We start from the raw sequence: 27,362 nt of genomic DNA on the forward strand, positions 1-27,362 counted from the left end.
TGACGTTCACGGTTCTGGTCCGGCAGTCAGTCAGGTATTCCTCAGCAGGGTTTCTCATGCAGTGATGACAGGTCCCGTGTCCCATATTTTCAGGGCAGCTGGAGTCACGTTTTCTATACTATGTGTTTATTTCCTGTTTTTTTTTATGTGTTGCAGAGATGGAAATAAGACTCCCATTCATACATGCAGCTCTCTACAGGGCAATGCAGATCTCACTCACACACACAGCTCTCTACAGGGCAATGCAGAGCTCACTCACACACACAGCTCACTACAGGGCAATGCAGAGCTCACTCACACACACAGCTCACTACAGGGCAATGCAGAGCTCACTCACACACACAGATCTCTACAGGGACTGCAATGAAGCACTTCTAAGGAAACAGCTCAGACACATCAAAGTCTCTCTCTCTCTCTCTCTCTCTCTCTCTCTCTCTCTCTCTCTCTCTCTCTCTCTCTCTCTCTCTCTCTCTCTCTCTGCTGGTGAGTCACCAGCGTTTCACAGAGACAGCCGGGGTGACTCACACACACACACAGACCCTAGGCTAAGATTTCCTCTAACCAGCTCAATTTATTTAAGAACAGCAATCTTTTTCCTTCGCTTTGATTCTGCCTGTCGGCTCGAGCGTCGGAAACTGATCATCCTGTTGTTCAGATTGAGCTCTACTCTAAAGCAAAGTGCTGATCCCCAGGTCAATGGTGCTGATTTGGTGAGTTTTCCATTCCGAAAGAAACGGCAAAAAGAAAAGCTGACTGCTGTGTGAAGAGAGCAGCAATCCACACCAATTGAAGTTACCTGTTTCAATCTTTCGTAAAGCAGCCCAGTCTACACAATGGACCCTGACCTGGATGCCAGGAAGAAGAGCTAGATGTGAATAATAGAATGATTGCTTCTTCAGCTTTGCTGTCCACTACACTGTAGCATGGTAAAGGGGCTGCAATGCATAGCTCAGTCACACACAGGTCTCTACAGAGCAATGCAGAGCTAAGTCACACACACAGGTCTCTACAGAGCAATGCAGAGCTCACTCACACACACAGCTCTCTACAGGGCAATGCAGAGCTCACTCACACACACAGCTCTCTACAGGGCAATGCAGAGCTCACACACACACACAGGTCTCTACAGAGCAATGCAGAGCTCAGTCACACACACAGGTCTCTACAGAGCAATGCAGAGCTCACTCACACACAGGTCTCTACAGAGCAATGCAGAGCTCACTCACACACACAGCTCTCTACAGAGCAATGCAGAGCTCACTCACACACACAGGTCTCTACAGAGCAATGCAGAGCTCACTCACACACACAGGTCTCTACAGAGCAATGCAGAGCTCACTCACACACACAGGTCTCTACAGAGCAATGCAGAGCTCACTCACACACACAGCTCTCTACAGAGCAATGCAGAGCTCACTCACACACACAGGTCTCTACAGAGCAATGCAGAGCTCACTCACACACACAGATCTCTACAGAGCAATGCAGAGCTCACTCACACACACAGGTCTCTACAGAGCAATGCAGAGCTCACTCACACACACAGATCTCTACAGAGCAATGCAGAGCTCACTCACACACACAGATCTCTACAGAGAAATGTAGAGCTCACTCACACACACAGCTCTCTACAGAGCAATGCAGAGCTCACTCACACACACAGATCTCTACAGAGAAATGCAGAGCTCAGTCACACACACAGGTCTCTACAGAGCAATGCAGAGCTCAGTCACACACACAGCTCTCTACAGGGCAATGCAGAGCTCAGTCACACACACAGCTCTCTACAGAGCAATGCAGAGCTCAGTCACACACACAGGTCTCTACAGAGCAATGCAGAGCTACACACACACAGGAGCAATGCAGAGCTCAGTCACACACACAGCTCTCTACAGAGCAATGCAGAGCTCAGTCACACACACAGATCTCTACAGAGCAATGCAGAGCTCAGTCACACACACAGGTCTCTACAGAGCAATGCAGAGCTCACTCACACACACAGCTCTCTACAGGGCAATGCAGAGCTCACACACACAGCTCTCTACAGGGCAATGCAGAGCTCACACACACAGCTCTCTACAGGGCAATGCAGAGCTCACACACACAGCTCTCTACAGGGCAATGCAGAGCTCACTCACACACACAGGTCTCTACAGGGGTTACAATGCAGAGCTCACTCACACACACAGAGGTCTCTATAGGGGCTGCAAGTACTGGGTTCTTTCTGTACTTCAAAAAGGCTTCAGAGCCACAACATTGCAGCTTGTTAGAAACAAGGTTTGATTTTTCATATTGTTTCTTAAAATACATGTTTTATTTAGTTTCCATATAATGCATGTGTACATAATAAAAATATCTCTCTCTCTCTCTCTCTCTCTCTCTCTCTCTCTCTCTCTCTCGCTCTCTCTCTCATTCATATATTTGTATATACACACAATAAATTATGTATTAAATAATGAAATTGGTAAACTATAATGGCAGCTGTACAATACAGGACTCGCTGGCAGAAGATACTGAAACAAGCACCAATACTGCAGTTTGTTTTTTGTCTTGTTTTTGTTTGTTTGTTTGTTTTGTTTCATTCCAGTTGGTAATAAACCCATCTGAACCAAGTGGGTTATTATTAACAGTGCTGATTCAGGTTTGCTAGCAAACGCACAAGCCCAGTGGGGTCCTATCGAACTTCAGTTTCCTAACCAAGGGGGCTATCTGCCTCGTCTCTTGCATTTGCCTTGAGTAAAGCTCTCTTCTTTTTCTAATGACTGGCTCTCTTCCCTGCTCCAGGTGATGACATTATGGAGGGCACACATACTGCAGCCTAGCCTACCTGTCAAGGTAAGCAGTGTTTAAAAGTGAATCGCCATGGTAACACTGTAATCCCAGAAGGAGGCTGTCATGAGGAGTGTTTGGTTTGACTCGGTGCAATGTTGTATTAAATGCATCAAAGTCAATGTTGACTCTGTGTCTGCTTTATTACAGCGCTTTCACAACAGGTGCATAACACTGTATAACCCTCCAAACCCAGCTGTACCTACAGCTGGCTGGTAAGGACTGGGCTCAATATTCACCTGGAGATCTGGAGCTCATCAGCAAAGCCAGGCAGCCCATTAGCTAGCATCTGCAGCTCAGTATAGAGGAGGTGGCAGCTGCACTTTTCCTCTGCAAGCACTCTTCCTGTTTGTTTTTTAAACCTGTCTCTAAGTATAGCCCCCTGACTCACTTATCTCAGATTCACATCTCCCGTCTCTTGGCACACACTGTGGGGTCTTTTGGTTTAAACAACTAGTATTGCAAAGGAACACTAATTGTTTATTTACTGGTAAGTTGTAAGTTACTTAAGTTGAGTTTTAATGATGAATCTTGATGAAAACAATCATATCAACCTTGTACCTCCAGCGTTGTGTTGGGAACTCTAGGAGTACAGTACGTCAGCTCCTGCACTTTGCAGGAATCATTTGGCTGCACCATCATCATTCCAGGTGACGTGGGCTATTCATGAGATTCATCTATCAGAATGGATAGTGGAGTGAGAGCTTCATTAATCCAGCCTGGGCTTCTAGAGTCATCTTATTTTCATAAAGGGAAATGCAATCCAGCCCAGCTGATCATAAAATAACCACAAGCCATGACCTACACAGGACGAGGACCTGTTGTGGTTCCTGGGCTGATGGAGACCAGTTGTGAGGTGTTTGTTGAGGATAGTGTTCCTCACTATCTTGTAAAGTACTTTGTGATGGTGGTCCACTATGAAAGGTGCTATATAAAATAAATATTGATTGATTGATTGATGCAGGTGCATGGCCAGGCTCTGACTGTCCAGCGATCTCCATGGAGACCAGTTGTGAGGTGTTTGTTGAGGATATCTTGTAAAGTTTTGTGATGGTGGTCCACTATGAAAGGTGCTATATAAAATAAATATTGATTGATTGATTGATGCAGGTGCATGGCCAGGCTCTGACTGTCCAGTGATCTCCATGGAGACCAGTTGTGAGGTGTTTGTTGAGGATAGTGTTCCTCACTATCTTGTAAAGTACTTTGTGATGGTGGTCCACTATGAAAGGTGCTATATAAAATAAATATTGATTGATTGATTGATGCAGGTGCATGGCCAGGCTCTGACTGTCCAGCGATCTCCATGGAGACCAGTTGTGAGGTGTTTGTTGAGGATGCAGGTGCATTTTATTTTTTAGGTCTAACCCTAAAGATATAGGTTATGCAAAGCTTTTAGCCAGAGCTGCACAGAGTATCTATACTGCAGTTCTGTGTATGCTGCTGTACAGGTGATTGTGAGTAAATAAACATGAAACATGCAGAACTGTTTTTAGGAAGTACCATCTACTGTATAACCAGACAGTTACACAGGCTGATAGAAATATCAGCCAAGGTTTCAGGGGAAGGTTATGGATGGCAAGTCATTAACTTTAAGAAATATTTTACACAGCTGTCCCGGCAATTGGCATGATGCCATAGAAATAAAACCTACTTAGGAGCCATGGAGACTAGCTGTCGCAGAAGCAGGTAGTTATGTGTGTTGTCTGCATTATCGTTGTACTTCAGTTTCACAATCTAAAATAAATTAGCTTGGTGAGTATGTTTGTGTTGCTATGGAGCTGCTGTGGCCATTAGAGCTTGCTAAGGGGCTAGTGGAGACAGGACTGCCTTATTTGGCTCCCTGAAGTGTCCTCCCTTTTGCCCCGCCCCCTCTCAATGTCCAGTCTCACCTCCCAGCTTCCTGTACAGAGAAACAGACAGTGTGCGTATTGTTTCATGTGCTCTACCTACTGCTCTGAATATGCCAGAACTACTTCATTCTGCTTTCTCTGCTAACCCCATCCTTCCCTTCTCTGACTGCAGGTGGACAGCTCTTTCAGCTATTTAGAGATCTGTGCCATCATCATAAAAGACATCACCCAGGTAAGCATCAGGATTGAGTATTCATTACTTCAGTCTTGTATGTGCCGATCTGGAAATAGAGCACTGTAGAGCAAGTTTTATAATTGGCATCTGAGATGCTGAATGTATCATTGGCAATGCTGGCATGAATGTGGTCCAGTTTTTCCATGTAAAAGCTGTTGTGTGGATGATGTATGTGGAAAGGTTTCTAATGGGTTCAGTATTTGCAGAGTGTTTACATCATACAGCCAGCTCCTCAACTGGTGGTAGAGCACTTTCTTTCTTTCTTCTTTTTTTGTTTTTACCTTGCAATGAGTTTCAATTTCACAACGTGCTGCCTGGCAAAATACATAAACAAATAAAGTAATATATCGCTATAAAAGTATCTGGAATTTGCAAAGTAATTACTTTTATATAAAACAAACAGACTCTTTCGCATCAACCCAAGCATTTTTATACAGGGAGGGTGAAACACGGAAACAGAAAGTGATGGCTTTAAACTCTTCTGCAAATTGACTTCTCTGTACCAAGGTTCAATCTGTTTTGTGTGTGTGTGTGTGTGTGTGTGTGTGTGTGTGTGTGTGTGCGTGTGTGTGTGTGTTTCCCAGGTAGAATTGTTACAATCTTAATTCTTAATTGTTGAAACCTGTACTCCAATAAGTATCATATTAATAAAAGTTGTATCCAATTATGACTGATGAATCTTGGCATTGTTAATTCTGTACTGTGATTTAAGTAGTGTAAAGAATTTAGAAATCCTGGTACTGAGGCTTGCTGACAGTTTAATCTACCTGCTTGGGTCCATTGACGTCTCATCCAGTGTTAGTATTGATCTGTGGGTTTTTTCCTAATTTGAACCTGTGTATTAAGTTTGTAGTGGAAAGATTTATAAATGTGCCCCATTCATGCAGCACACAGCCCTGCATTGTCACTTATGTGTGCGTATCTCGCATTGTACTCTAACAAGAAGTAGGTGTCAGGTATCAGTGACGTTATCTCTGCTTATCAGCTGTTTACCTGCAGTGAGGCTGCTTTCCAGACCAGGGTTCAATTACAATTACACTGCTATTGTTCAATTACAATTACACTGCTGTTTTTCAATTACACTGCTTTTGTTCAATTACAATTACACTACTTTTGTTCAGTTACAATGCTATTATTCAATTACAATTACATTGCTATCAATTACAATTATGCTGCAGTAATTACATAAACAACTCCACACATTAGCATGTGTATTCTATAATATTCTAAATAACCCAGCACTATAATCGCAGGTACAAATACACAAACAGTACGTAACTTGTATATTTCTACAAACAAATGGGTTCACTAAAAGTGGTTGAAAATACAAGATTAACGATCGTTTGACAAATAAATGTGTGACAGAACTGTAACTGAACAGTGATGTGGAATAACAACAATGACAGTTACACAGGTGTGCCCAGGTTCAGCTACAATGACAAGTGTAATGGACCTAGGTCTTTCTGGACACTCTCAGATTAACCGATGAATTGTTGAGGTTCAACACCAGTTCTGAACCTGATAACTCACAAACCTGTCGTGTTTCTTAGGCCGTCATAGAGACGGACAGCTGCTCCTATTCCTTCTGCCTGATGTCTTTAGACGACCTGGAGCACGTGGTCAGCCATGTCACGGCATCGCTCAGGAAGATCTTCCCAGATTCCTCTCCGGGGTGAGTCCGTCCTCTCCCTCTCCCTCTCCCTCTCCCTCTCCCTCTCTCTCTCTCTCTCTCTCTCTCTCTCTCTCTCCTCTCTCTCTCTCTCCTCTCCTCTCTCCCTCTCTCTCTCTCTCTCTCTCTCTCTCTCCTCTCTCTCTCTCTCTCTCTCTCTCTCCTCTCTCTCTCTCTCTCTCTCTCTCTCTCTCTCCTCTCTCTCTCTCTCTCTCTCTCTCTCTCTCTCTCCCTCTCTCTCTCTCTCTCTCTCTCTCTCTCTCTCTCTCCTCTCTCTCCTCTCTCCTCTCTCTCTCCTCTCTCTCTCTCTCTCTCTCTCTCTCTCTCTCTCTCTCTCCCTCTCCTCTCTCCTCTCTCTCTCTCTCTCTCTCTCTCTCGTGAGCTCTTTACTATTGGTATTGATCCTCCCACAGCTATTGTCTCGCTCAGGTCTGTTACAAAACTCTGCTGCCCAGTTGTTTAATACTCTATAAATTTTATATATATATAGAAGATATATTATATTAATATATATATATTATATCCTATATGTATAGCAATGTCATGACTTAATAGCTATGGGCCATATTTTCAAAGCTTTTCCTAAATTCTTTAATTAAATTGAGAAACAAAGCCCCATTGGAGTTCTTTAGAGAACTTGGAATATGTAACTTAGTTTGGGTGTAGGTGTTTTACCTCTTTCAAAAAATAGGAGTTAATTAAAGGCTGGAGTAAACGCTTTGAACATATGGCCCTACATATATAAATAATCCCACAAAACTAACAGGAATGCCTGTTTCAGGGGATTTTTTGAATTGCTTCATCTACTCAGAAAGGGGAACTGTCTCATGTGTGCGGGCCTCATGTTTCACGCTTGCTCTTCACAGAAAGTTGCTCAAGAAGATTCCTCCGGACTTGCAGGAGAGATTCCAGAAGTTGACCTCCGCTGTGGAGGAGCACCAGAGTGCTAACCAGGGGCCATGTGGTAGGAGCCTTCAACAGCGCGGGACTAGATAAGAACACACGCTTCCACTTTGAGAGATTATTACAGGCAGAGAGAGAGTGAGAGAGAACCAAAACAAACTGCTACCAGGGATCCCTTCTCCAAGCTACCTGCTTTCAACGCAACACGTTCAACACAAGAGACAAGAGTACAAAGCAGGTCCTATCGATCAACAGACCGTTTCAGTTTCATATGTGTCATCCACTTGGGTGGAGCCTTGTAAAAGCAGATTTCAGGGCGATGTGAAAGCAGAGCACCCTCGGACACTCAGACCCTCCTTATGAGAGGTCACGGGGTCCTTACAAAGGCAGTGTAGACTGGGCACTAGAGACCGCTCATCTTATTTTTTTTTTTTCAGGTGGATTTTCAGAGACGTACGCTGGCTTGTGTGATTACAATGAGTTCACCTGCAGAGAGGAGATTCAGTGGGTGAGTCTCGTTCTTGTTGCTAGAGAGAGATATGCAAACCATAAGGAGAGTGGTTTCCCCACCCCGTTGATCAGGATAGCTAAGTTCATTTGTTCATTTGTTCCTATTAGTAACTGAAAGCATGTAGTGAACCAGCATATTACTAACATTTTACCAGCATACTATTGAATATACTGAATGCCCTGGGTGCTGACAGAGCGATCAGTTCAAAAGTCTTGTGACCCATCCTGTGTACTGCCAGCTCCTATCAAGGCCAGTCAAGGTTCTATATCCGGGGGAAGTGATAGCCGATCCCATCCCAGATTGTGACTAGTAGACCAGGTCCTCTTGTTTATGAAGCTGATTTTTCTCCCTTCCTTTCCCCCTGCAGGATGTGGATAATATCTATCACAGCCAGGACTGCAGGGAGTTTAACCTGCTGGATTTCGGTCACATGGACAGCAGGTCAGTCACCACAGTTATTAACAGCAGTTCCTCCATAGAAACAGTTCCTTGCAAATTTATGCTGCCCAAAATCATTTAAATAAAACAGACTTCTTCGATGTGATAAAGATTACTTTCTGTACAGTGAATTCCTTCTTCATCCGCACACAGAGATGTAGCCCTTGCTGTAGCTGCCCTGTCATTTAACCAGTGGTTTACAAAGCTGTCCTGCAAAGACTTCAAACTGGTAAGGATCCTGTTTAATTAACTCAATCGATATAAAAAAAACCCTGTTGCATAGCAGTTTGAGCCATTCCTGGTTTTACTGTTAGTTTAATAAAACACACCTGAGCTTGTTACCTGTACACTGTGGCTAATTAAACTTGTAGTAAAACCTGGAATGGGTGAAACTGCTGTGCAATAGGAGTCTTGTTCCCATCCCATCTTGTTCCCTGGACGTAGACAGAAGATAAAAGAACTCTTTTTACTCAAATGCACCGGATCCTTAGATAAGTGACCATATAGTGAACTAAATGTTATTTTGAAAATCATTATTGCAGCTTGACTAGTAAAAGTTGTGAATATTATTGTTTAGCACTAGCGAGCCAAACATTATGAGTGTTAATTTATGGGACGTTAAGGTCACTAGTTGCGTTAGTGCTTCCCGGTGCTTGAGTTTAAATTGAACTTGCATTGTTTGTAATGGGCCAGTGAGTGATTAAATAATCTCTTCTAGACCTGCGCTGGTTAAACATTTACAAGAATACAGTTATAGTACCCAGTTAATATGTGAAGCTGAGGCTGGTATTAGACTATTTACTCATAAGCTTCACTGCAAGGAAACGACTGCTGTTGTGCCATAAGGGTCACATTAACCTTTTACAAATGCTGATTTGTTAAAAGAAGAGAAAGACATACACATAGTTTTAATCTATAAAGAACCCCCCTTTTTTAGAAGATGGTATGCACCAGTAATAAGGTTTTTGTCAGTGGATTGTTTTCCGTGCACAAGCAGAAGGAGGGGTTACTGATTTCTCTTTCCAGGGTCCTGAGGTGCTGGAGCAGGTTCTCTATGTGATCCACATGTCCCCGAAACTGGAGGAAGTGAGTCTGGAGAGCAGCGGGCTGAAATCGTACGTACCCCCTGCTGAGAACACTTTGCATAAAGCACACTGGGTCCACTGACTTCAATAGCTTAGTTCTGGAGAGATTATCACATGACTGAACGGGTTCATGGGTAACGCGGCACATCCCGGAGGAGACCCGGATAATCATAGGACTCGGCCGCCTCTCATCCTCGTCGGGTAGTTTGACTCGGATAGTTATCTTCAGATAGAAATGACGTCACGTTAAGATGAGCTATACTGTTTAACCAGTCCTATTCATCTTGTATATATTATAAAAACAAAATAGCAAAGGATAGGGTGAGACACAAGCTGTATTTTAGTGACGGTCAGGGCAGCCACTCTGACCTTTCCTGGAGTGAATATCCGCTCGCATTGTACAGCTCCCCATATGATAGCATGTAAGGGTCTTGCTACCATCAGCACAAAGTGTTTCATTAAAAATGTTATCTGTATAACAAAAAACAAACTTTTGTTATGAAGCAGTGGTGGTGAGCAGGTTTCACTAGGCTTGAGTTTGAAAATGAAAGCATGTTATTTCAGTGCCAGCATGACCTGACAGGTGTACGTTGCACAGACGGCTTAGCTCTGAAGCACTGTTTATTTATTTATTTATTTTTTTCCCCCCTCAATAGGGATTTTGCCCAGAAGATGGCGCTAGCACTCAGTGAACACCCCTGCTCAGCCCTGCACTCCATCAATCTGTCTGGAAACCCCATCGAGGATAGAGGTACAGGGCTGAGCCTGGATAACACAGCCAGAGTTGCATGCAGCGTGTGTGCCTTAGAACAGGCAGAATAGTGATGATCAACTGAAAGGCGAAAAATAGATTTGAGACTAACAGCATTTCTCAGTTGAGGCGTTAGTTATTATTTCTGTGTTTTTTTGTACACCAGTTGGCCTATTTAAATGGTTTAAGCAGCATGGGTCTAGATACTGCTGCCCCTCAGTGATTAATTGCCCCTGAACATAACTAAAGAGCATCCGAACAATACAGAGGCAAGAGCTCCATGTAGGAGTGGGCTATAGGGTTTATAGTGTATCTGTATAATTGCATTCACTGCTGCATAGATCAGTGAAACAGACCCCGTCAACACTAATGAGCTGCTGCCGTACTGGACAGTATAATACATTTAAGAGTATTCTCTGCAGTGTGACTGTCAGGTGTGCTGTGTGCAGGTCGACCCCGGGACCCTGTGTTTACTGGCTGTGTGACTGTCAGGTGTGCTGTGTGCAGGTCGACCCCGGGACCCTGTGTTTACTGGCTGTGTGACTGTCAGGTGTGCTGTGTGCAGGTCGACCCCGGGACCCTGTGTTTACTGGCTGTGTGACTGTCAGGTGTGCTGTGTGCAGGTCGACCCCGGGACCCTGTGTTTACTGGCTGTGTGACTGTCAGGTGTGCTGTGTGCAGGTCGACCCCGGGACCCTGTGTTTACTGGCTGTGTGACTGTCAGGTGTGCTGTGTGCAGGTCGACCCCGGGACCCTGTGTTTACTGGCTGTGTGACTGTCAGGTGTGCTGTGTGCAGGTCGACCCCGGGACCCTGTGTTTACTGGCTGTGTGACTGTCAGGTGTGCTGTGTGCAGGTCGACCCCGGGACCCTGTGTTTACTGGCTGTGTGACTGTCAGGTGTGCTGTGTGCAGGTCGACCCCGGGACCCTGTGTTTACTGGCTGTGTGACTGTCAGGTGTGCTGTGTGCAGGTCGACCCCGGGACCCTGTGTTTACTGGCTGTGTGACTGTCAGGTGTGCTGTGTGCAGGTCGACCCCGGGACCCTGTGTTTACTGGCTGTGTGACTGTCAGGTGAGCTGTGTGCAGGTCGACCCCGGGACCCTGTGTTTACTGGCTGTGTGACTGTCAGGTGTGTTGTGTGCAGGTCGACCCCGGGACCCTGTGTTTACTGGCTGTGTGACTGTCAGGTGTGCTGTGTGCAGGTCGACCCCGGGACCCTGTGTTTACTGGCTGTGTGACTGTCAGGTGTGCTGTGTGCAGGTTGACCCCGGGACCCTGTGTTTACAGGCTGTTTGACTGTCTTCCTTTCCACAGGGATTACAGCCCTGAGCCAGCAGTTTGAGAAGCTTGCCAGCGGACTGACTCACCTCACCCTCTCGAGAACTGGCTTCACTGCTAGAGGTCAGGCTTCACAGGCATCTCCACCGAGTCCACCTGGGCCACCAGTATTCTAGAAGATATAGGGCGAGATTCTCAAAGCGATTTACTCCAAAACATCATGAGAATGATATTTTCACAAAGTACGAACACCCAATAAAGCTACCAAACCAGAAATAAACAACTCAGACATTTGATGCTGGGGCTTGTGAGGAGCCTTGGCTTCTTTCTTGCTCATTTTACAGACAAAAAATAACGCTAATGACAACTTGGAGTAAATAGCTTTGAGAATCTAACAGCCCATAGTGTGCAGAACTACAAGGGAATTAACATTACATTATTGTTTGCTTATTCTTATTTAAATATGCATGATAGAATTCGAGTATAGGGTGTGCTGTATAAGAAGCATCCACTGAAGGGGTAGCGTATGCAGGAAGCCTCTGACCTCTGGTTGAGTAGATATCAGCGGGGATAGTACAGCACCTATCCAATATTCTATATCTGTTCAGTATTGTACTACTGTGTATTGGAGCAGGAGCATTGTAGAGCCTGCATGTGCTGCTCAGGTGGTGCCCATGTCTCTTTGTTTCCTGTCCCAGGGCTGAGTAGTCTATCCCAGGCGCTCTCAGTCAACAAGTCCTTCTCCAGCTCCCTGCGTCTGCTCGACCTGTCTGGGAACGCCGGGATATTCGCCACTGAAGACACCACAGTAAGAACAAGGATGGAAATAAGACTCCTATTGCATAGCAGTTTCACCCCTTCCAGGTTTTGCTACAAGCTGGATCAGCCTCGGAGTATAGCTAACAAGCTCAGAGGCGTCTTATTAAACTCGTAGTATGGATCAAACCGCTATGGAATGGGAGTCTTATTTCCATCCCTGAAGAGTCACAAAGCTGCAGCCGGTGTGAAGAGGGAGTAAACATCTTGGAGTTATCAAATACTTTTCAGGATGTGCTGTACAGAAAATCTGAATTAAATCTGTCTGCAATGCAAGCCTTTAAAGATAACTCACTCAAAACTGCTTATTGCTATGCGTGTGTCCAGATATAAATAGTTTTTTATCCAGAGAAAGAATAAAAAAAAAACAAAAGGCTGGTTTCGCAGACCCTGATTAGCATTGCTCTTGGGCTACCTAATGTTGTTTTCTAAAAAAAGAAATATCCTTTTTAATAACATCATTTTTTTTTTAATTGCGTGTTTTATTAATTGCTATTGTCTGTAACAGAATTTCTTCAGCTTCCTGGCCTCTCCAAATGAGCTGACTCACCTGGACCTGTCAGCGACAGACTGCCCCTTGGGCATGGTGAGTGCTGGGATAGGAGAGTAGGAGAGACATTGCCCCCTGGGCATGGTGAGTGCTGGGATAGGAGAGTAGGAGAGACACTGCCCCTTGGGCATGGTGAGTGCTGGGATAGGAGAGTAGGAGAGACACTGCTCCTGGGCATGGTGAGTGCTGGGATAGGAGAGTAGGAGAGACACTGCCTCCTGGGCATGGTGAGTGCTGGGATAGGAGAGTAGGAGAGACACTGCCCCCTGGGCATGGTGAGTGCTGGGATAGGAGAGTAGGAGAGACACTGCCCCCTGGGCATGGTGAGTGCTGGGATAGGGGTGTAGGAGAGACACTCGAAGTCCCAGTTTCCGGTTCTTTGGTAAAGTTGTAGTTCTGCTTGCCTGCTGGATATTCTTTTAATATACCGCCTTGGTTTTTCTTTCTGGTTTCTTATTCAGCTGTTTGTGCCATTGCTTGGTGGATGCTGTTCCAAACTTTCGTACCTCAACCTCTCAAAAAATGTTTATTCGCACAAGTAAGAAAACTTTTTATACATATTTTGTCATAGTTCCAGTAGCATTGGTGGTCATAAGTAAGCAGAATGTTTTATTTTAAGATTCATCCATGTCAGCGAAGGAAAATAAGACTCCTAATGCATAGCAGTTTCATCCATTCCAGGTTTTAATATGAGCTTGATTAGACAGAGTGTATAGGTAACAAGCTCATGTGTGTCTTCTTAATCTCATAGTAAAACCAGGAATGGATCAAACTGCTATACAAGGGGAGTCTTATTTCCATGCTGCATTATAATTATTTAGGGAAATCATTGTTTATATCGATTTGAGTACATTAAACCATCACATTAAACCGACACTTACCAGTTACAAAACCACATTATTTTAGACATAGTAGCTTGACTGCAAAAGTATTGTAAAATACTTCTGTCGTACTAGTGACTTTCTATGCAAGATTAATTCTGCAGTCTATTACAGTCGGGCTAGGGTGGTGTATGAATATAGATGTTAGTACTTGTTGATAATAGTCCCCTGTGTTTGATCTCCTTCTCTTAGGAAGGTGAAAGACATTCCTGCTGCAGTGAAGGAGTTCTTCAGTCTCTGTGTGTCTCTCAAGTTCCTGGGCTTGTCTGCCTCCAGGCTGCCCGCAGAGATGCTGCGGTGAGTCTGCAGCAGAGTTCGGCCTGTTGTGCACAGTGTGCCCTGTGCTCGGGGCTCATCATGCACCCCGAGTTTATGCCGCTATACGGTGTCAACAGCATTGCAACGTGTAGGGAAGGAGTCGTAGCCTTTATTTATGTAACTCTGTGTTATTCTTTTTTTAACTTTTTAAGTTTTGCCAAAATATAATTTATGACCTCGCAAAAAGTACATAACAATAAAAACAAAAATGATTGCATTAATGTTATTACAATAATTTGACACCCTTTTTTAAAGGATTGACAAATAAAAAAAAAATTTAAACCAGGATAAACGACAGGAAATTGTTACTTTTGTTTTTTAAGAGCTTCCAGCAGTAGAGTTTTTTAAAAGCAGTTCTACTATGATTCAGCAACATTCCAGGTGTAAAATGTGAAGCATTTCCACTCGGAGCCATGATATTATTATTCAGCATCTGCTGCGTTTCCTCCCACAGGCTGCTGCTGCAGGGACTGGCCTGTAATACCCACCTCTCCGATGTGCAGTTAGATCTCAGCAGCTGTGAGGTAGGGAGCAGCACTCCCAGTCTACAGGGATACCTCCTCCGGCGAGCTCTCTCTCTCTATCCTCTCTCTGTCTCGCTCGCTCTCTCTCCTCCCTCTCTGTTTCTCTCTCTACCTCTCTCCCCGAATCACTCAACTGCTCAGGCTTTGATCTGCCTCTCTCCTGAGCTTATTTCCATTTGTGGGGAAATAAGCTTATTTCCCATGAAATACAGGGTGACTTTGAGGAAACTCTTTCTGACAATGTATAAAACAATTCGTAGCTACTGCAATAAAGTGGCTGAAAGATAGCATTTTCTATCTTTCCTGTTTCTAATTAATAAACGAGCATGGCTTTATTTGTGTATACCTTTCACTTGGTTGCATGAGTGACGAGTGCCTGTCCTCTCTGTGTCTGTAGCTCAGGTCAGCTGGTGCACAGGTTATCCAGGACCATATATTTGAAGCCAATGCCATCGGGAGCCTGGACCTGTCTGACAATGGTAGGAGAGCCTCTGTAAATCTCAGCGAGCCTATCTTTCCTTTATGCAAGGCAACGCTTGCACTATGACATATAACCTTGACAGAATGATGGCTGCCAAAACACCACATTATTAAGCTGTGACACCCAGCACACGCTCAGTTGAGGAAGCCCTGTTGTTGGTTGATTGGCTGATTTATCCCTGTCTCCTTGGTGCCAGGGTTCGACAGTGACATGGTGACCCTGGTGTTGTCTATTGGTCGGAGCCAATCCATTCGACACCTCTCCCTGGGGAAGAACTTCTGCATGAAGTCGAAGTGAGTCTGCCTACACTTCCTCTTGCATGATGAAGTGGGGGTGCAAAGCAATGTGCTGGTTCAGGCAGGGAATTCCCTGAGCAAGGAAGCAGGGGACCTGGGGAGCAGGGGAGCAATTGATCTGGGGAGCTGGGGAGCTAGGGAGCAGAGGACCTGGGGATCTGGGGAGCAGAGGAGCAGAGGATCTGGGGATCTGGGGAGCAGGTGAGCAGTGGAGCTGGGTCCAGGGGAGCAGGGGAGCAGGGGAGCAGTTGATCTGGGGAGCAGGGGAGCAAGGGAGCAGAGGACCTGGGGATCTGGGGAGTGTTTCAGGTGTATTTAATAATTCTTGATGCTTCTTCTTCATAGAGCCTTGGCTGATGTTCTCTGTAGGATTGTGCAGCTGATCCAGGAAGAAGAGTGTGTGAGTGTCTTCAGGAGTTCATTGCAATCATTTAAAAGGGGCTTTCATTTTATAGTAATGCAGCAAAACCATAGCAGTGACAAGTATTTTCAACAGTTTAGCTGTGTGTGTGTGTGTGTGTGTGTGTGTGTGTGTGTGGTGTTATTTGTCTATTAAATGTTTTATTTGTGCATGCTGTCAGGATGTTGCATTTTTTTATTAATAAAAATTCAATCCATCTGCCATGGTGCACTGCTAAGAAACTAAGAACTGTTTTCATTGCAATCTCTAGATAGGGTTAAATGGGATGAGAGACAATCTTTACATCCCGTTTTTCCATGTGGGGAAAAAGTGATGTTGAAATGTACAGAGTGAAAAATAAAACACATGCCCTTTCATAGGACACTCAAGCAGCTCAGAATCCTAGATACACAAGAGTAATTGTGCAAGTAGAGACATCGGTGATAATGATAGAAAGGGTGATTACACTGGGAGTCTGTGGAAGCAGTGCACCAGAGCGAGAGTTTAATTTGAGTGTGCTGTCTCATTAGATCTCAGCTCAGTAATTACTGTTCAAGGAGCTAATGGAATAATTTGCTCTGCAGCTCTATTCTCGTCCTAGGGTTTGAAATGTTATTTAAAAAAAGCATAGTTAGGAACATACAGTAACCAGGAGATATACATTTACTTAGTAAAGGCTTCTTTCTGGCAGTCTACATGCTTGTAGATCCCGGGGTCAGTTTCTGGTGGAGGAGGGTTATAGTGATGTCAATTACCATGGAAAACAGCTGGATCCTGGATCATGAGCAGTAAATAAGTGCAAGCTGATTGACTGGGACAATAAATTGGGAAAAATCTGCCACAGTAACAAGCTTAGGTGTGTCTTATTAAACTCATAGTAAAACCAGGAATGGCGCAAACCGCTATGCAACGGGAGTCTTATTTCCATCCCTGTTATTATATTCTGTGTTGTATTTTGCAGCCTCTTGAGTCCCTGTCAGTGGCTGATTCCAAGCTGAAGGCAGCCGGCACGACCATCCTCATCAATGCCCTGGGAAGCAATCCTAGCCTCTCCAAGATAGACATCAGTGGCAACTGCATGGGGGACACGGGAGCCAAGATGCTCGCCAAAGCCTTGCAGATCAACACCAAACTCAGGTAAGCACTGGTACCCCTGCACTCCAGATCTCTTGAGAGGTCACCCGCAGGGTCTGCAGCATCCAGCCCGCTCCTAATCTATGGCAGGAACATTAGAATGTGCATCTGAACACCTGCACTGGGACACTCTGTGAGAAACCTGCTCAGGCAGAATAAATGCATTTCCAATGAAGCCGTGTTCCCTTCCTTTGTTTCCACGGGTTAGTAATACTTGACTGACACCTTCTCTCCTCCTTGCTTCCTGACAGAACTGTGATCTGGGACAGGAACAACACCACGGCGGTCGGCTTCCTTGATGTCGCCAACGCTCTGGAAAAGTAAGTACAAGCGCCGGGAACCGAGCAAGCAACATGCTGGGCGCTCTCAAGAATACAACGTGGCATGATGTCAGTTTTGGTTTGAATTATTGTTTGCCACTTTTTAAAAGCTGCTGTACAAGGAAAGAGTCGCTATAATTACAACTTAGTCCCAGAGAGGGTCTCTGTTATCACAGTGCAGTGAAGATATATCTGCCTTCTCAGGAACTACACCCTGAAGTCCTTGGCTTTGCCAGTGAGCGACGTGGCCCAGGCTTCTCGCAGCAACCCGGAGAAAACAGAGGAGGCGCTGCAGAAGGTATTAGAATTAGGAAGGGGTCTTGCATCAAGGGGGTGTGTACTGCAGGAACTGGTCACCATTTCTCATCATTTCTTTCTCTATTAAATCCGGCTGCGCCTCGCTGTTGGGAGTATGAGATTAAGAACTACTTCCCCCTTCTTGTAGATCCAGTCAAGCCTTCTAAGGAACAACCAGCGGTGCAGCACGTTCTCTGACAGAGCGTCCCGGCTGCAGCAGGGGATTATAACAAGCTCCTCCGAGCAGGTGAGATCATCCCACACACGGCACACCGACTGCCACCAGCCTGTGGTATACAGGCAGTACACCATATTATCTGATGTATTTCTTAATTGATTTATATTCAGTTTAATCATGTCAACATTATACAAACAATTACAGATTCGGGTACTGGAAAAAAAAAAAAAGGTATTTTACTGCAACAAATATGTGGGTCTAAAAAGATATTCATATTAACATGTACTGTATGTAAACTCAGTGCACTGTACAGTACAATTATGTAGATTTTTGTAGCATGTACTGTATATATTGCAGATTTTTGGAGTGGAGTTTGTGAAATCTGCTTACCCAGTGGGAGGCGACAGAGGTTGTTAGGGGCTGCGTTAGAGAAGTAAAGTAACTGGACATGTCTCTCCCCGTCCCCGTCCCTGTCCCCCAGCTGGTGAGCCGCCTGTGCGCGAGGCTCCAGGGCAGCATGGCGTCCCTCTCCAGCTGCTCCTCCAGGGAGGTGCAGGAGGACATCATCACTGCTGAGGAGGTGCTGTGCGAGGCCAGAGCCTCCATCAACGTGAGTACTGACTGACTGCACTTTGAATCCAGCCCTGATCAAAACCACAGGCAAACACTCAACTGGGACGAACAACAGCCATTTACTGGGGTTACTCCAGAATATTTTTAGCAGTAGTAGCCTGTTTTGAAGGCAATGGCTACATCTGCCAGTAATATACAATTATTACTGAGATGTTAGGCTTTTGTTCCCTTTTGATACCACATGTACTGTAGAAATACATACTGCCGGAAAACTCAGATATTGATAATATTGCCTCCTTACCCTTAAGGGATCTATTCAACTGGCAGCAAGTTTCTGTCTGGATAAAACCCCCTTTCCAATATGTTGAAACAGTGCCAGCAAAGTGTCTGAGAGGGGTCTATATAACAGTGTCCTTGTTGGATTTTCCATTCACAGCTGCTGCCAACACTGTACCAGATGGGCAGAGCTCCCTCTAGTGTTGATGTTCTGCACTACAGGTTGAAGGAGACAGCAGAGGAAATCACCCAGGAGATCAGTCAGGAGATACAGGTACAAAGGGCATCATTCAAGTCTCCTGTTGCACGGCAGTTTGAGCCATTTCAGGTTTTCCAGCGGTGTCTGGTCAATAAAGACAATCCAGAAAGAAATATAATCATTAATCCAATACTGCTCTTAAGTTTGTGTGGTGGTGGGGGGGTTACAAAGCCTTCATTTCCCTAATTCATGAACTATTATACTAAAAACACAGTCCGTTCTGCACTTGCCTGCCTCCCAGCTCCTGGTGCACTCCATGCTGGACACTGTCCAGAGGCTTTGCCCAAAGGTCATCCAGCGGACGAGGGTTCGAGACCAGCTGACCAGCTCTGCTTCCAGTAGGACGGTCCAGTCAGAGGACTTTGTACGAGAGGCACTAATCCAGCAAGCCGGGGAGGACATTGTGAACAAACTGAGGTCTGTACTGAGAGGAATAGAAACACATTGTACTGAGAGGAATAGAAACACACTGTACTGAGAGAGGAATAGAAACACACTGTACTGAGAGAGGAATAGAAACACACTGTACTGAGAGAGGAATAGAAACACACTGTACTGAGAGAGGAATAGAAACACACTGTACTGAGAGGAATAGAAACACACTGTACTGAGAGGAATAGAAACACACTGTACTGAGAGAGAAATAGAAACACACTGTACTGAGAGAGGAATAGAAACACACTGTACTGAGAGAGGAATAGAAACACACTGTACTGAGAGAGGAATAGAAACACACTGTACTGAGAGGAATAGAAACACACTGTACTGAGAGGAATAGAAACACACTGTACTGAGAGAGGAATAGAAACACACTGTACTGAGAGAGGAATAGAAACACACTGTACTGAGAGAGGAATAGAAACACACTGTACTGAGAGAGGAATAGAAACACACTGTACTGAGAGAGGAATAGAAACACACTGTACTGAGAGAGGAATAGAAACACACTGTACTGAGAGGAATAGAAACACACTGTACTGAGAGAGGAATAGAAACACACTGTACTGAGAGAGGAATAGAAACACACTGTACTGAGAGAGGAATAGAAACACACTGTACTGAGAGAGGAATAGAAACACACTGTACTGAGAGGAATAGAAACACACTGTACTGAGAGAGGAATAGAAACACACTGTACTGAGAGAGGAATAGAAACACACTGTACTGAGAGAGGAATAGAAACACACTGTACTGAGAGAGGAATAGAAACACACTGTACTGAGAGAGGAATAGAAACACACTGTACTGAGAGAGGAATAGAAACACACTGTACTGAGAGAGGAATAGAAACACACTGTACTGAGAGGAATAGAAACACACTGTACTGAGAGAGGAATAGAAACACACTGTACTGAGAGAGGAATAGAAACACACTGTACTGAGAGAGAATAGAAACACACTGTACTGAGAGAGGAATAGAAACACACTGTACTGAGAGAGGAATAGAAACACACTGTACTGAGAGAGGAATAGAAACACACTGTACTGAGAGAGGAATAGAAACACACTGTACTGAGAGAGGAATAGAAACACACTGTACTGAGAGAGGAATAGAAACACACTGTACTGAGAGAGGAATAGAAACACACTGTACTGAGAGAGGAATAGAAACACACTGTACTGAGAGAGGAATAGAAACACACTGTACTGAGAGAGGAATAGAAACACACTGTACTGAGAGAGGAATAGAAACACACTGTACTGAGAGAGGAATAGAAACACACTGTACTGAGAGAGGAATAGAAACACACTGTACTGAGAGAGGAATAGAAACACACTGTACTGAGAGAGGAATAGAAACACACTGTACTGAGAGAGGAATAGAAACACACTGTACTGAGAGAGGAATAGAAACACACTGTACTGAGAGAGGAATAGAAACACACTGTACTGAGAGAGGAATAGAAACACACTGTACTGAGAGAGGAATAGAAACACACTGTACTGAGAGAGGAATAGAAACACACTGTACTGAGAGAGGAATAGAAACACACTGTACTGAGAGAGGAATAGAAACACACTGTACTGAGAGAGGAATAGAAACACACTGTACTGAGAGAGGAATAGAAACACACTGTACTGAGAGAGAATAGAAACACACTGTACTGAGAGAGGAATAGAAACACACTGTACTGAGAGAGGAATAGAAACACACTGTACTGAGAGAGGAATAGAAACACACTGTACTGAGAGAGGAATAGAAACACACTGTACTGAGAGAGGAATAGAAACACACTGTACTGAGAGAGGAATAGAAACACACTGTACTGAGAGAGGAATAGAAACACACTGTACTGAGAGAGGAATAGAAACACACTGTACTGAGAGAGGAATAGAAACACACTGTACTGAGAGAGGAATAGAAACACACTGTACTGAGAGAGAAATAGAAACACACTGTACTGAGAGAGAAATAGAAACACACTGTACTGAGAGAGAAATAGAAACACACTGTACTGAGAGAGGAATAGAAACACACTGTACTGAGAGGAATAGAAACACACTGTACTGAGAGAGGAATAGAAACACACTGTACTGAGAGAGAATAGAAACACACTGTACTGAGAGAGGAATAGAAACACACTGTACTGAGAGAGGAATAGAAACACACTGTACTGAGAGAGGAATAGAAACACACTGTACTGAGAGAGGAATAGAAACACACTGTACTGAGAGAGGAATAGAAACACACTGTACTGAGAGAGGAATAGAAACACACTGTACTGAGAGGAATAGAAACACACTGTACTGAGAGGAATAGAAACACACTGTACTGAGAGAGGAATAGAAACACACTGTACTGAGAGAGGAATAGAAACACACTGTACTGAGAGAGGAATAGAAACACACTGTACTGAGAGAGGAATAGAAACACACTGTACTGAGAGAGGAATAGAAACACACTGTACTGAGAGAGGAATAGAAACACACTGTACTGAGAGAGGAATAGAAACACACTGTACTGAGAGAGGAATAGAAACACACTGTACTGAGAGAGGAATAGAAACACACTGTACTGAGAGAGGAATAGAAACACACTGTACTGAGAGAGGAATAGAAACACACTGTACTGAGAGGAATAGAAACACACTGTACTGAGAGAGGAATAGAAACACACTGTACTGAGAGAGGAATAGAAACACACTGTACTGAGAGAGGAATAGAAACACACTGTACTGAGAGGAATAGAAACACACTGTACTGAGAGGAATAGAAACACACTGTACTGAGAGAGGAATAGAAACACACTGTACTGAGAGAGGAATAGAAACACACTGTACTGAGAGAGAATAGAAACACACTGTACTGAGAGAGGAATAGAAACACACTGTACTGAGAGAGGAATAGAAACACACTGTACTGAGAGAGGAATAGAAACACACTGTACTGAGAGAGGAATAGAAACACACTGTACTGAGAGGAATAGAAACACACTGTACTGAGAGAGGAATAGAAACACACTGTACTGAGAGAGGAATAGAAACACACTGTACTGAGAGGAATAGAAACACACTGTACTGAGAGGAATAGAAACACACTGTGCTGAGAGGAATAGAAACACACTGTACTGAGAGGAATAGAAACACACTGTACTGAGAGGAATAGAAACAAAATCTCTACACAATAAGATGACTGATGTTAAGATTCAATAAGCAGGTACGTTGACCTGTATTTATGTACATCATGCATGTATATTGATCCATCAGTAATTCTGTAGTTAAGCAAGGTGGTGAATTCATGTAGATATTTCTATAAAGATGCAGTGATTGCTGTTTTTTTTTCTTTCCAGTGAACTCAAACTGTCCCATACTGTTACTCTTGCTGAAAGCATTATCGATGCGATTCTACAGGACTTATCAACGTCCCAGCGGAAACTGGCCAGTACTAATACGTTACTATTGTGTGTGTCTGTGTTTTTTGTTTTTAGCCAGTGTTTTGGCTTAACATTACTGCAGAAAGAAAAGTTTTAAATTCTTGACAGGAATAGTGTCGCTGGTTAGTGATTTAACACAAGATAAAGAAGATTCTATTCTCATATCTTTATTAAGCTGGGGTGGGTATAGCACTGCATTAAAATGTGGCATATTCTTTAAACTGGCGCTTTGGAACATGGACAATTGAACGCTGATCCGGTCGTCTTGCCTCAGTAACTCACAGCTGGATCGTTTTGAACACTTCCAGGCGCAGCATGTGCTGGAGCACACCAAGACCGTGCCACAAATCATGACTTCGAAGACAGAAGAAAAACCTCTGAGGAAAAATAAAGCTCTGTTTGAGCTGGCCGAAATGGAGTTCCCGACCGATGAGGTGAGGACAGGGTTTCAATTCAGTGCCGGGACGGGACAGGACGAACAAGGGTTCAGTTTCACCAGCCTTCAGTTTTCACGTGTTTGCAATGTACCAAAACTATTGAAAAGAAGATACATTAAAAGGAAAAATACCCAACTTTGGTGAACCAAACTTTCTATGTAGCACACACGTTGGTGGGAAGGATCATGCCAGAAGTAAATCTAAGGAATTCTTGATTCTAAAATGTGTTTCCTCAAGTTGAATAGAAATGTCAGCGCCTGACGTGGAGATTCAGATTTTAGCAGTACATTTTGTGGGCAACACTTTACATGAAGTGTCCCTAATTAATGCGTATTTACATCTGAGTTATTTAGTAAATACATGTGTTCTTACACATAATTGCAATGTTATCATGCATAGTTACAATGTACTTAATGTGTGTTTTTTGCATGATCTGACCCTGGCCAAACTACCCTAACCCTTTTCTGATACAATTGTGCAAAAAATATTTACACTTTAAGTCAATTGCAACTATGCATAATAACATTGTAATTATGTGAGTACACATATATTTACTAATATGTAAATGTACAGCAATTACACTTCATGCAGTAAGTTTCTGTTTTATGTTAGAATTGAACAGCTGTACTGTGCCTCTGCTAGTGCGGTCTAGCCTGTCCACTGGAAACATGACTTTGTTGCCGTGTTGCCTCGGAGCGTGGCTCATGTTTGTTCGTTTTCTCTGCCAGTATGTTCCAGTTATTCGGAGGCACGCGCTGCACGCCAGGAGCATTCGGCCCGCCCCCTCCATGAAAAGTAAGTCGTCTTACGCCTAGTGCCTTCCCATCCCTTTCTAGCATCTCGACGACTGAAGGAAAAATGAGATCTTGATATAAACCGCTCCTTTAATTGGAGCAAACCAATGTTTTGCTTGTTATTATTTATTATTTTATGATTCGAGCCGGGCTTTGTTTTGAAGTGAAACCAGCAAGAAGCCAATCTCTTTCTGGAAAAGGGCAGGGTGTTCATTGCTCTCTCTGTAGTCTCTCTCCTAAATTAATAGTCATTTTATTCCTTGGTGGCATTATTTTTTCTTCTCAATGCGATGGTGTGCAGCAATCTGTCATGCACCAGGGTGCCAGAATGTGGAGAGTGCCAGGGTTGTTTAATCCTTTACTTTAAATAATAAAGGAGCAGCTTACAGCAAATCACAGTGACGACACTGCTCCCAACAATCAGTTACTCATACATATTATTACATACCTGAAGAAACATATACTGCTACTGTACCTGTGCAGAAAATACTGTAAAACAGCCCTTACCTACTAAAACACACATACCAAGTACTGTAATACAAAGAGTGGTTCAATGGAGCATTAATGCGAATTTAGGCCAGTAAGCTCCAACCTTCCTTCTGGTCACTCCATGCTGACTACTGAGCCACCAGCCTCCCCCTCCCCCTCCCCTCCAGGTCTAGTGGAGCTGGATTCAGAATCGCAGCAGGATGATTCCGAGGCTGGAGCCAGCCAGGCAGGGCTGTCAATCAGCAGTATGGCCCCGGTGAAGTCCCGCCCCGCCTCCACAGAGGATGCTGCTGCCGCTGCTGCTCTTAGCAACAATCTGCCTGCCAGCTCAGAGCCTGAATCTCCTCAGCCCCTTATGGACCTGCCCATTGAAGGACAGAGACTGAAGCATTACACCCGCGCTAGGCCCAGACCCAACCGCAGGAACAAGCAGCCCCCCAGCAAGCCCAATGTAAGACCATACGGATTATTTTCATTCTCAGGTTTCATCAGCTGACGAGAATGGGGATAAGGAGGATAATGGGGATTTGCAAGAGCATCACTGTATGCATGCAGGGATGTGTGTGTGTGTGTGTCTCTGTGTGTCGGCTATGCATGTATGTGTGACAGGAATGTATTGTGTTTATCTCATAATGTTAACATTGTCCATTGGATATGCATGTGTTTTTTGTTATCCGGTCTGGCTGCAATGGAAGGATTATATGGGGCATTCTTGAGATGTTTTAATTGTATTTTATTTTTATTTTTTTTTACATGGGAATTGCATTGCTGGGATTACAGCAGTCGTGGTATGCTGTGCTGCTTGTGCTGGAAGCATTGGTGCATTTTAATTATTAATGTTTATATATGAAAGCAGAACGCTCGCGGATCTATCTGAGCTGAAAAGTAAGGGTTTGGGTTCTCTGTCTGGACGGGGGTGTCTGTGTATGGGGGTGTATGTTTAAAATTGCATAGGTTCCAGCTTGCCTTGCTCTGGTCTCATACCATAATTTATATTATATTGCTATCATGTTTAAGATTCCAGATATGTTTTTAAAATTCCAATGAGCTATACATTCTGACCTCCAGTGTGATCCTCTTTCTCTCTCTCTCTCTCTCTCTCTCTCTCTCTCTCTCTCTCTCTCTCTCTCTCTCTTTCTCTCTCTCTGTGTCAGCAGGGATAGATACAGAGACATGTTGTTTTGGAATTACTTCATGTATTTTGTGGTACGGGTCGTCCTCTTATCAGGGGGCTTTATAATCGGAGCAAACAGAAAAACAGTCAATTCCTGGGGAATCAGAGTTAATTAGGATAATACATCCCTGTTGTTTACAATCACTGATTAGAAGAAGGGGGCTGTTGGATCAGGACCCTCCTTTCACTGCGCCAGCTCTCTCTCTCTCTTGCGTGCTCTCTCTCTCTCTAGCTCTGTGTCTGTAGAGAGAGAGAGAGAGAGAGAGAGAGAGAGAGAGAGAGAGAGAGAGAGAGAGAGAGAGAGAGAGAGAGAGAGAGAGAGAGAGAGAGAGAGAGAGAGAGAGAGGTGCAGGCAGCAGCTGGAGCATAGAGGAAAAACAGGTTTTAGATGGCAGATGTCTGTGTGCTGCAGGGAGTTGATTATTAATCATCACAATCAGATGGGAAATACAGAGCAAAGAAGCAAAAGCAGCACCCTTCCCAAGAATTGGCTCCGTGCTTTCATTTATACTGCATATCCATCATCTGAACACGCTGATCCAGTCGTTATACACTTTCAGTACATTTATCACCATTGATATTGATGTAGAGGCTTTGGACAACAAACGAGTAACACTGAGTGATGTAATACTGTCAGACTGTGGGGCCAGCACTGGCTGCTGGGACAGCATTGATTTGATGTGGCACAGGGTCTGAGACAGGAGTGACTGTTTCTCAGTGAACGAGGCTTGCTGGTTCCTTCATGGAAGTTTAGTCTACTGAGATAAATCTTAGGAATTCTTGGAAATATAATCTAACATGGATTTTTTTTTTGTTCAGTGATGCTGTGCTTCTATTAGCTTGTTGCAAACCGGCCCTCTCTCTGGACCTTACCATTGCAGTATGTGCTCTACATTGTTAGAATAGCCTGTCCAGTAGATGCTAAAATATAGGGATTACATTAAATTCATTGATTTAATATTTAAGGCGATCAGATGATTCAAATCTATCGCCCATAACTTTCGTCAACACTCGATCGTAAATTAGAAGGTATAACTGCAAGAAACTCGAGTCAAGTAGATTAATTTATTGGCAAATCCTTAATAAAATGATCTGTGATAAACAGGTGCTTTTGCGGTTCTCTTCTCCCGGCAAGTTGGGTTCAGACCAGGTTACTACAGCGCGTGCCACTCATGCGCGGGACGTGTTGGGTCTTGGCTTAGATTAATGTTACGGCTTTCAGCTCCTCCTGTGGTTATTTATAGGCTAGGATACAATGCGTTTGTTTAAAGAGTCAGCCTCCCGTTGAAAAGGGGCATCAGAGGCCCCACCCATCCCCTCCCACGGAGGAATGCTGAATACAGTCCCATTGAAATGAACTGAAATGGAACCGGGGTGTATTAACGTGACACGTGTATTCAAAACCACATGTCCCACCTCGTGTGCATAGTATCACATGCTTTGAAGAAAGGTCACTTCAAGCACAGCACATTTATATAAGTTGTTTACATCGTGCAAACCTCCATTTGGTAGACCACGATTCTTCTTTGCAATTCACACTCGGAGGACCTCCCAGTGCAGAATGGACATGTACTGGTAATCGTAGGACAGAAAATGAGTTGGTAATGTTAAACCAGTTTGCTGGAGATGACTTGGTCATAGGCAGAGTTGCTAAGGTAACTTAAGGTTTAAATGACTGAACTGATAAAACATTTGCAAGAAATGTATGGGGATGGAGACATAGGGCAAACAGTTAACC

General features: G+C 44.1%; 1 protein-coding gene across 4 annotated transcripts in view; it reads left to right on the forward strand.

Moving 5' to 3' along the window:
• carmil2 (capping protein regulator and myosin 1 linker 2) overlaps positions 1 to 27,362 on the forward strand; it is a 36,833-nt gene that overhangs the window by 2,999 nt on the left and 6,472 nt on the right. For 3 of the 4 annotated variants that reach the window (XM_041221457.1, XM_041221458.1, XM_041221456.1), the window contains exons 3-31: positions 2,785 to 2,835; positions 4,855 to 4,914; positions 6,468 to 6,589; positions 7,453 to 7,550; positions 7,927 to 7,997; positions 8,368 to 8,441; positions 8,592 to 8,667; positions 9,465 to 9,553; positions 10,180 to 10,274; positions 11,590 to 11,676; positions 12,252 to 12,361; positions 12,878 to 12,955; positions 13,381 to 13,457; positions 13,993 to 14,097; positions 14,573 to 14,642; positions 15,040 to 15,121; positions 15,320 to 15,416; positions 15,765 to 15,819; positions 16,781 to 16,956; positions 17,205 to 17,273; positions 17,478 to 17,571; positions 17,719 to 17,817; positions 18,230 to 18,358; positions 18,758 to 18,871; positions 19,098 to 19,273; positions 22,647 to 22,734; positions 23,039 to 23,164; positions 23,896 to 23,962; positions 24,618 to 24,901. In XM_041221457.1, the coding sequence (XP_041077391.1) occupies positions 2,785 to 2,835; positions 4,855 to 4,914; positions 6,468 to 6,589; positions 7,453 to 7,550; positions 7,927 to 7,997; positions 8,368 to 8,441; positions 8,592 to 8,667; positions 9,465 to 9,553; positions 10,180 to 10,274; positions 11,590 to 11,676; positions 12,252 to 12,361; positions 12,878 to 12,955; positions 13,381 to 13,457; positions 13,993 to 14,097; positions 14,573 to 14,642; positions 15,040 to 15,121; positions 15,320 to 15,416; positions 15,765 to 15,819; positions 16,781 to 16,956; positions 17,205 to 17,273; positions 17,478 to 17,571; positions 17,719 to 17,817; positions 18,230 to 18,358; positions 18,758 to 18,871; positions 19,098 to 19,273; positions 22,647 to 22,734; positions 23,039 to 23,164; positions 23,896 to 23,962; positions 24,618 to 24,901 (2,919 nt within the window). Of the gene's footprint in view, positions 1 to 2,784; positions 2,836 to 4,222; positions 4,519 to 4,854; positions 4,915 to 6,467; positions 6,590 to 7,452; positions 7,551 to 7,926; positions 7,998 to 8,367; positions 8,442 to 8,591; positions 8,668 to 9,464; positions 9,554 to 10,179; positions 10,275 to 11,589; positions 11,677 to 12,251; positions 12,362 to 12,877; positions 12,956 to 13,380; positions 13,458 to 13,992; positions 14,098 to 14,572; positions 14,643 to 15,039; positions 15,122 to 15,319; positions 15,417 to 15,764; positions 15,820 to 16,780; positions 16,957 to 17,204; positions 17,274 to 17,477; positions 17,572 to 17,718; positions 17,818 to 18,229; positions 18,359 to 18,757; positions 18,872 to 19,097; positions 19,274 to 22,646; positions 22,735 to 23,038; positions 23,165 to 23,895; positions 23,963 to 24,617; positions 24,902 to 27,362 lie in introns of those variants that run through there. The other variant, XM_041221459.1, reaches the window with a different exon arrangement.

This window comes from Polyodon spathula, chromosome 21 (assembly GCF_017654505.1).
Source record: "Polyodon spathula isolate WHYD16114869_AA chromosome 21, ASM1765450v1, whole genome shotgun sequence".
Lineage (NCBI taxonomy): Eukaryota > Metazoa > Chordata > Actinopteri > Acipenseriformes > Polyodontidae > Polyodon > Polyodon spathula.